A 10,392-nucleotide genomic window follows, 5' to 3' on the forward strand; every position below is an offset into this window, starting at 1 on the left:
ACAGAGACACCATTTTAGTGCATCCTAATAAGCAACAAATACTGGGAACATACAAAATCCCATTTTTTGCTGAAACAAATATCAAAGTCCAAAGAAAACAGTGATCTGAAAGCAGCTCTCACTCCTTATCTCTAGTACTCATTTTGTGAAACAGGAAGTGTTCAGAAAACATATTTTTAGCTTAAATTTCTTTAGCTTTCTGACTTTCCCAGGATTCAGTCTTTAACTTTCCCTTCCACTTCCAAGCTCCTTAGCTTCTTTGGCCCTGCATTCCTGTCATTTCCTTCAGCCTCCTGTGGACAGCATTTTGGTTACTGCTGCATCTGTTCACACCGTTTACAGAAAAGTCCACAGAACAACTCAGTAGGGGCAAACACTCACCAGAGCGAATGAAGAAGGACTGGACAGAATGAAGAGATGTACTTCTAACAGCCAGAGCACGCTCAGCACTTCAGTTACTGACAAAACCACAAAGCTGGATTTCAGAAACAGTCCATCAAGCCCTGGCCTATAAGACTCCCTATAGGCTGGCTTAGACAGGGCAACGCAATTGAAGCACACCCAGAAGGCTACTGAAACTGTGCTTTGAAAAGCATGGGTGTATCCAAATCCTAAAGTAACCCTAATAGCAGCTGGGCAGAAAAGGAATCGGAAATTACCTCAGGTGCTCACTTGCCCTGCCAAGTCCATTGTACACGCAGACCTTTCTCTTCAGTGTTTCAGTCAGGCTATTCCAAATCTACGGATTCCTTCACGGTCTCTATTTCTGTTATCCCTTCATGCTACTCTTAAACGAACACCAACTACCGGAAAAACAAATTAAGACTCAACTGCTGTACTAGAGGAAAAAGTCATACTCCACACAGCACAGCTGAGGTATCCAAGACTCCAAATGTGAAGCATCTCCGTGACTGCTGTCAGGGTGATACAGCAAGTCAGCAGTCACCCGCAGAGAAGAGAGGAGAGAAAACAGAGACAATTAAAGTAACGCATCGGGAAGGAAAGACCAAAAGGAATGGTCAGGTAGAATCAAGACATAAGTCAGTACTTTCAAACCTCTTCTGCAATTTGACTCGATCGGGTTTGTTCTGTCCCCCCGATAGTTTATTTTAAGCCAAGATTACAGAACTAGATTACAGCGGACAGAACACTAACCCGCAATCACTTACCGAACAATCAGGGACATCTAGAGGGCAGGAACTGTCCGTTGAACACAGCTTTCCCTGAGCTCGTTCTGGCTCGAGCTCCTTTCCTTTGGCACTTTCTGGTTCTGCAGACTTGGGAGAGCTTATTGCTGCCATCAGCTGCTTTGCTACAGGAAAAATTTTATCGTAAATCTTATTGGTTTATGAGCCTCAAAATTAATGAAAAAGGTTTATTAAAACCACTTTCAAAATGAAACAGATGTAGTCTGAAATTGAAACATAAAAATTCAGAAGTGGTGTGTTTTTGACTACCACAGTCTCCTATGTCCGGAAACAGTTTTCTATAGCTTCAAACGCAAAAGCTTAAAGGACACATTTAAATAGCACCAAAAAAATCAATTGGGATTCAGATTTCACTGGATGTTAAATACAACAGGAATTGAAAACCAGGCTTAACTTCTTTGTACTGACAGAAGCACAAGGCTGAGTCAGTTTTCTCTATGTACTTGTACAGTTTTATCAAACTAGTACCAGCTCTGTGAAGAGATGAGTGTGTGCATCTTATGAGCTAGAAGGAAAGAAGAGATCCCAAACAATACTCAGTTATGCAAAAGAGGGAAAAAACACAGGACACAGTAATAAAGGTTACAAATTAGACCTCATTTGCTCAAGTTAAGTATTTTCAGGGTGAAATTTTGATTAGTCTGAATTCGGCTTCCATTGATAATGACATGTTGTCCTCGTGGAACCACTCTGACACATGCGGGAAATTTTAAAAATCCCACTATCTTAATTTTAACTGTCCATGTTGAAGAGGGACTGACCTTGGTTTAACCAGCCACATAGTAGTGTCTTTTAGAATTTAACACTGGTGACTCCTTGGGCCCTCTGCTAATTTTAATCTTTTTGTAAAAAAAACCCCAGTAACTCAGAAATCATGTCTTACTGTAGGAAAGAATAAAAACATATTCTTCAATGGAAAGTCCTAGCAGTTAATTTTCCCAAGGCTATGCTTAAACTTAATGAAATCCATTAATTGCTTCAGAGCCAGTTTATTGAAGTCTTCCACATATTTTCAGGAGATACCGGCTTTCAGACTCGGTAGAACTAATCTTCCTCTCCCACATACATACTTCAAAAAACATTAACACAATTTCCACAGAAACAAAGCAGGAGGCGGGGGAGGGATTGCTTATGGAACAAGGTAAGATCTGGGTTTGAATTCAACTCTTGATTTTTTCAGATCAGCAGGTCAAGTTCCTGAAATTGCCTTTAACTGTTTTACTGTAAGCAAGAACAAAGTAACTCAGACATTTTGAGCTTAACGTTGCTTTTAGGATCAATTTATCCGCACATACTCCACACTGCATCCTTCCGCTCTACCTGGCTTACCTTTCACACTTAACCTAAACTCTAGAACCACGTGGTCCTTGTAATCCAGTCGGCCTCTTCCACTCTGCAAGATTCAGCAGAGCAGGCCCCAGCTCAGACTCCATTGCTTCATAAATGAAAGAACAACTGGATGCAGCAGGCGTGGCCTTTAACAGCACATACATTAACAGATTACAGTAGAAAAAAGCTATTCTACAATACCCAGATAACATGGAATAAGCCTTATTTATTCTGTACAAACCTTTAGAGTGAATAGTAATAGAGGAACTTTGGAAAAAATCCCCAATTTTTTGTAGTGTTCCATCTTTCTTTTTAGCCAAATTTTCCTTGAAGTAGATCCTTGCTTTCTTAAGGGGTATTCTTTTCTAAACAACTGTGTAGAAGACACCTGTACAGAAATACAAGATCATTGTTGAAGTTGAAAAATTGACTTATCTTCAAGTTTAACTCCATTTTATTTGACTTCAATGTTATTTTCAAGCTGACATTTTGAGCTTTGCTACTGATACCTCTGTTCATTACACTAATGATACTGCCACAGCAAGCAATGCAGACAACCTTATTTTATACCCAAAAGAGAAATAATTGTCAGAGTTTCACAGAATACATTCAAGGGCACAAGTAATACAGGAAACAAATAGTTTCTTTAAAAAAAAAGTAGATTCAAAGTTTTAGAGTATTTCATTAGACCAGCTGTTCTAGTTATAAAACAGAGGGAAACTGATGGTGAAAATAAATCTTCTGTCCACCCTTTGAGCCTGCCCAGGTTACTACTAAGGCCTAAAACCGTATTTTTATAATTGTCATGCACACAGATGACACAAACCTTAGTTTTACTTCAAAAGGAATTGCCTATAACGTCACATATGCTACGAGTATGTTCAAACTAGTCTTCATAACTACTCGGCACAGAACATCCTTCCCTGGAAATCCCTGTACGCTGCAGCCAGTACACGTTCTGGGCAAACACAGACTGACTCTCCTGGGTTAGCTTAGAAGTTTAGTAGGAAGACAACGTACGTGTTTAAGAATCCTATTAAAATGCACAGGTAAGGATAAGATACTGCTGCATAGGAAGGTTTGCTCCTCTCACAAGCCCACCTTGACAGAAAAGGTGGACTTGTGAAAGGAGAAACTAACTTCAAAATTCAACAAAACCAAACTCTTTTCTTGTTGCTTGTAGAAGGTGAATTAGTCATAGCAGGTGTTGCATTTTCTTGTTCTCACTTTTCACAACATCCTAAGAAAATAAATATGACAAATTTTAACTAGGATTCTTCTGGAAAGAACAACAGTTATCTGTATGAGAGAAGCAGCCACTGTTTAAGTGCTAGGACTAACAGCAGGGAGGCACTGACTACTGCTGGAGAGAGGTAACTCTTCAAATGTGCATGAAATGCTGAACAAACCTGTGGAAGGGAACTAGAAATGCCTGTAGTCAAACCGTTCTGACATTCACTATTTTCTTCTCTCCATTATTTCCTATACTTTTGTCTTTAAGAGATTTGACAAGCCAACACACAAACTGAAATTAATAGATCTAAGTGTAAATTCAGATTTACGGTGACAGGTTGGTAGCCCAGTGCCGTTGCTAAGCTGTCTTGTAATGACAGCTTCTATCTTGTGGAGTGGTGCCAAGAGCTCAGATAACCAACAGCCATGCCAACTGATAACAGCATCAGAACATGGAAAGAGGATTTTGTTCTTTAATTAGAAGGGAGTCTCTGCAAAAGGTTTGGTTTTGGTTTATGTTTTTAAAAATTGACACGAGCAGTATGCGGTTATTTTAGCACTACAGATTTTTTTCAGTTTTAGGAAATTTAAAAAAATTGTGTCTTCAGCAGACTTTAACACTTGAAGTTACTGAATCATTTTATAATCTATTTCTGTTTGGCACATGTAACATGAAGATAAATATTTAAGAGTAACATTGAGGTGAATAAAACAGCAATAAGATACTTTTAAAATTAGTTCCATGTTATTGAAAAATTACTTGGCTAAATGTTATCCCATCGGGGTATGAACATCTACACCGTGAGAGGATTTGTAAATGGATCGGTAAAACAGTCTTCTCAAACCATGGGTGACTACGTTAGATGAAATATATCCATCTGTAGATAAGGATCAGTATTTCTCAGTGCCTGCAGAAGGATGACTATTTTTACACTGACTTTTCCAGCAGCTTAAGAGAATACTACTCTCAAAGAAAATTGGTTCAAGGCATAGGAAGTTTAAACCAACTCTGGACGTTATTCCAGAATGAAGTGTTCAATTCCAGATGAATTAACTCACACAGCTTTTAACAGCTACTTTTGCAATCCAAGTTTAACAAAATGAGTTTATTGAAGTACTGTTGAACACTAATCACTGACGTGACCATTTCCATTAATGATTTTACTAAGAGATTAAAAAACCATCACTTGAGAACCCTTGAAGGAGAATGCTAGAAAAGCATCAGACACTTCACTCCCCGGCTGAGACAAACTCACTCAAAGCATCACTTACCACTTGTGCAGATGATCCACAGGTCATCTCCCTTATACCCCCCCGTCAGCTGCAGAAGTCCTGAGAAGGGCAGAGATTCATAAGCCCCACAAGTAGGATTACAAGTATGTAAGTACCACCACCATGAGGGGTCGGGGTTTCAGAGCCTTTGTAAGTGTCTTGGAGATAGCTGTGTTCGTGCTAGTGCTGGTAAAAGGCAGAGGAAGGAAATGTGCAGTTCGAGGAGGAGCAGAGAAGATTTTTACCACCCTGAACTGTTGTGAAGCCTTAGTCTCGCACGTAAACACCCCAGCACACTAGGAAGGCTGGTGCATATATCCTAGCACAGCTGAAGGAATGAAAGAGGAATTAAGGTCTGCAGAAAACAGGGAGGTTCAGGTGCTTGTGCAATTAGTTCTGTATATTCCCTCTGAGTACAAAAAGATCAAAGAAAACACAGACTGGACAAAAAGTCAAAGGAAGTGGTCTTGAGACTCTGAAATGCAATGATTAAGCCCAGGGGCTTAACTTGTAACTGCCTATTAGAAGAGATTATAATTGATACCAGTGGTTGCTTAAACCAAAAGAAGCAGTTCTAGTGAACTGGTCTGTAATCCTGCAGATCACAGCCAGAGACAGAAGCAAAGAGTAAGAGCAAGGAGAGAGAAATGTAAAAGGTAAAGAGGAAGCACGTACCAGGGACGAGTGTCCAGAGTCTGGATAAACTGAAATCTATGACTTTATTCAACATAGGCCAGAGATCCACCACTGGGCAGGGGGCGGGGCATGGGGGGGGAGAGGTTTAAATATTCTCTCTATGTATCCTTAGGATCTCAGTGAGAATCAAAAGGATAGGATTTTAACAAATGATCAGAGTAATAAATTGAAAAACTGCACAACACATTTTGTCAGTTGGTCTAGGTCGTACCTCATCCCTCTCTTCACTCGTCCTTTTCTTTCTTGGCTTGAGCACTTTAACTGTAACTGGTAAGGTGCTGCCCTGGTGCTTCACCTCCATCTTACTGGGTTGCAGAGGTGTGAACTGAATTTCCATCTCTGGTTTTGGGAACCGACCAGTATTTCCATTTTCTGTGGACACTTCTGAAGAGTCAAGGACAATTTCTGAATGCTCCTGCAAATACATGGAAATTTTAAGAACACAAGTTTTAAAATAACTGAGTTAAAAACCCATAATACATCTCTTTCCCCAATGGATTGCAAAGTAAGCATTCCATTTCCCAGCTGTTCACTTTCAGAACACTTCTAATTGAAGGAATCTACTTCAACCATAGCAGAGTTTAACCCTTACTTTCTACATCTTTGTTACTTTTAAAAAAGTTCACCTTTCTATCCACAATCACAGAACTTGAACTCAGCCCGATACTTTGTTTCCAAGTCATTTTGCTCAAGGGCAGAGACAGTCACAGTTTTCACAAGCAGCAGCAGTAGAATTGACCTGACTTTCATCTGAACTCTGCTGCTCCTTAGGAGCTAGGCAGTAGTGGGAGCTTTTGAGGGAAAAGTATAACCTTTCTCTAGCCTATCTTTAAGGAACTCTCCCTTCCCCTTCTACACCAGAGAAGCTGTGTAAGTAACAAGGTCCAACTAGCAAGCTACAAGCCAAATTCAACCTGTGAGAGACTTCTACAGCACCACCTGATCTCTGGAGGAAGAGCAGGCATTAAGGCAGCCCCTGCCCACAGCTGAAAACCTTGTCTCGTACCTGCTCACAGCCAAACCGCACGGACTGCACAGGGAGGGGGGATGGAAAAGTCAGTTTGCACAATTCTTCTTCCTCAGCAGCACTCACCTTCCACCATCCACCCAACCTGTTTTTCTTAGCAAAACCAGCAAGTGAGAGCTGTGGTCCTCCCAGCTCCTGCATCTCTGTGGCAGCAGTTCAGCTGCTGGCTAGCATACAGGAATGGATTCAGCAGCTGTTTGAATGAAACCTGAAATATAGGCTTTTGGGGTTCTTGGTGGTTAGAAACTGCAGGTGGCTGCTACTACTGCTGCTGGTGGGGTCCCAAACAGAGCAGCTGCTGTGGCTTCTCGAAGGGCACCTTCCTCCTCTCAGAAAGGAAAATGATCAAAGCTCATGGAAAGCCCAGAGATAGTCACATTCTGCAACAGGCTCTGCTGGGACTCTGAGTGGGGATACGAGCACCACTGCATTCCCAAGAATGGAGTTGGCTAACACAAACATTTTTCTTTGTAACTGCTGCTTCATGAGAGTTAGCCATCAAAAATTTACGTGGGAATGGCTATTGTCGTTAGCTAACACAGCTACACGCAAGAATCCTGCAGTGGAAGAAAGCAAATCCAATCTGCCCTGCTATTGCTCATCCATTTAAAAGGGTTTCTATATTTTTTTCAAGTGACTTATCTAATAATCAGCCACTCCATAAGCATTGGTGAGAGGTAGGATTTCAAGAGCATGCAGCTGAAGTCAGATATAGCTATTCACGTGATTATGTTACACATCTTTTATTTCTACCAAAAGCCACTAAAATCAGGTGATCTGATCACCAAGGAAGGTATTTGCAGAATAAAACTTTAGAATTGTTCAGACAGCAGGATACATTTTCTTCCCTATTCTGCATTTAGCAAGACCCATACAACTGCATAAAATTTTTAAATTTCAGTTTTGTACCAACCTCACTTACTGAAGAGGCACTGCCAGGACACTGAGATAATGAATAATTCCCTTTAACTTCATCATATCTAACTGGAATACTTTGTCCAAGTATAGGATTAGTCCTGCTTTGTTTTTCTATAAACTGTAAATATTTAGAATGAGAAGAGATTATGCTGAACTGTAAACCTCAAAATACTTTGATTTTTCTAAAGCTACAATGTAAAAGCTCAAGTGCAGACAGCTAATGAACACCTGGGCTGAGAGACAACACAAGCTGAAGGCAGTAACCTCTACTCACGATGCCATCATGAGACGTGCCCTGCTGGGTCTCACCAACAGTCTGTCTAGTTCAATATTCTGCCCCAAGAGTGGCAAAGGGAGATGCTATTTAAGGATAACATGGTGATCCTGGTCCCCTTGTCATCTGTCCTCTCCATACTCTCCCAGCATTCTCAGCTGTCGCATTACAATTGTCAGAGTCTACACCACTGCCTAACCCTCAGAGTAGCCATTTAAAAATGTATTTATGGATTTCTGCTACAAAATTTTTCTAATCCCTGCTGACAGTACCTGTTTCCACCACCTCCAGAAGATTACTAACTGCTTCATATAGGAATATGTTATTTTAACTGTCTTAAAATTATCTCCTATTAGTTTCATGAAGCGCTGCCCAGTTCTTGCAGGATTTTAGCAAGGACAGTTCTGCCTTCTGTCTACCCATCGCAGCCATGATTTTGTAAACCTCAGCCCCACAACCCTCTGGTGGCCTTAACCTCTCCTAATCACAGTGCCAGCTTCTTAGCCTCTCCTCACAAGGCAGGAGACACACATCATCTTGATCACCTTAGATTTTCTGCTTTATCTCCACTCTCTTTCCTGAGAATTATCTGACTTCCCCCCAAAACTCTACCCCATTCACTTCACACCATAACAGTTTATCACATGATAATCCTGGTAGTAGCCTCTCCTTATTCATAACATCAAGTACTGTGGCTACTGGCTTGAGGTAAATACTTCAGCACCAACTGTTCACAACAATTCTTCTCTGTAACTAATTTTATAGCAAAAATAACTAATTTTATGGTGCTCTCTTAGCTGCCATTACAAAGCTGTATAAAGCAATAACCATTCTGAGAGCTCCTCTCTACTCCCTCATACATCACAAGCTTTATCTATACGGCACCAGCTGAACTGACGAAGGAGCAAGAAACTGGCCAGTCTTATTTGGCAGTAGACAGGAGAGAGATGAAGAGATGCATTTCATCATTCAGTCCAGTTCTGCCACAAGAGGAGAATCGCATCTTCTAGCAGCCAGGGGAGGGTCTGCTAGGAAATCCATGTTCAGCTCTCTTCATTACTAGTTAGCAATGGAGTCATGGAGCATTAATTCAGTTTAACAGGAAAACCACCTCACTGAATACTGCTCACGTAGCACACAGGGATTTGGTCAGAATCAGAAGGCTCAGTACAGGTGCAAGGCTTTCAATTTTTGTTCAGGAAATATGCAAAGTCGATCTTTTCTTTGTGTAAACTTCAAATATTGTTTTGCTTTTAAGTAAGATGCAAGATACCGTTCTGTTCTTGTGAACCCCATACGGGCTGGCAGCTCTAATTACAGAACCATCTCTACTACCACACTATAGGTGGTATCAGGAAAGTTGTCTGAGCTGAAATCCCCTTAGCACTGACATAACCAAACAGAGGTGACACCACAAATATTATGTCTTCAAATCTCTAGAACCTGGATTAGTTAACTAGTTTTTCCCTCAGGTACAGAAGTTTTATAGTGTATAGAGAGGTGGTATTCTCTTAACTAAAGTACTTCTTTTTCTGAGAGGGAACTTGAAAGAGGGAGAGAGAAGAAGGAACAAGAACTCAGAATTAATGATATAGTTAAAGTACGAAGAACTACAGAAAGTAACTTTTGGGAGATTCCCCATGTTGATGAAATATATACTGAGAAAACAACAAAACAAAGATGTTACTAACAACATATCATTAGTACATACTTTCTATAAATATAACAAACATACCTCGTTGTTTACAGACTGATCTGTTCTATCTTGTCCTTCAGGTAAAGGTACTTCTGCCAAAGACTGAAGACTTTTATGGGTAACGCCTTGTTTCAATTCCTTTATAAAGTCATCTTTCTCAGCCAGCTGTTTTCTTAGTTCTTCTGTATCAGTTTCCTCACCCTAATAAACACAGCAAAACTTGCCACAAACTGCAGGACTGGCAAAAGAAGTTAACATGTGCATGAGCATCGTTACAGTTACTCAGTAGCATCAGTTTTAGAATTGCAGGTCAAACAGCCAGCTGTCCAACAAAAAGCCAACAACTTCATGTATGAGCGGCCTCAAGTCAAGAAAGGTCATACAACAGCCTGGGAAGATGTCATGCAACATTTTTTATTTTACTCTACTTATGTAGGGTTATAAAAGTTCACCTCCCGTTTGTTCATGAAGTTCTTGGTTCTGTGCAAAAGGCAGCAGATGTGATAGTTGTTTCAGATTTCCAGTCCAATCAAATCGCAACCAAATGATCAAATAGACTCGAGTGTTTCTTTGAACTCCAGTTTTTTGAAACTTCAGTTACTGTTACAAATTCAGTTTCAGAAAAGCATAAAGCTTTTTTTATATTAGCTGCAAACAATTTCAATATGTTTGGAATAGAGCCAAAACGTGGTGTTTTGCAGAATTAGTGAATAACAAAAGAAAAACGACAGAAAGCAAC

At 40.3% G+C, this 10,392-nt stretch overlaps 1 protein-coding gene across 1 annotated transcript; it reads right to left on the reverse strand.

The window, feature by feature from the left end:
- Positions 1-1,194: 1,194 nt before the first annotated feature.
- On the reverse strand, positions 1,195-10,120 carry LOC141935934 (kinesin-like protein KIF20B). Its single transcript, XM_074852618.1, has 6 exons — positions 10,106-10,120; positions 9,693-9,854; positions 5,950-6,153; positions 5,043-5,102; positions 2,779-2,925; positions 1,195-1,312 (listed from the first exon to the last, which is right to left on the reverse strand). Exons 1-4 carry the CDS (start codon positions 10,118-10,120, stop codon positions 5,088-5,090), a joined length of 396 nt encoding a protein of 131 aa, XP_074708719.1. The 3' UTR covers positions 1,195-1,312; positions 2,779-2,925; positions 5,043-5,087.
- Positions 10,121-10,392: the final 272 nt, after the last annotated feature.

Source organism: Strix uralensis, chromosome 30, assembly GCF_047716275.1.
Source record: "Strix uralensis isolate ZFMK-TIS-50842 chromosome 30, bStrUra1, whole genome shotgun sequence".
Lineage (NCBI taxonomy): Eukaryota > Metazoa > Chordata > Aves > Strigiformes > Strigidae > Strix > Strix uralensis.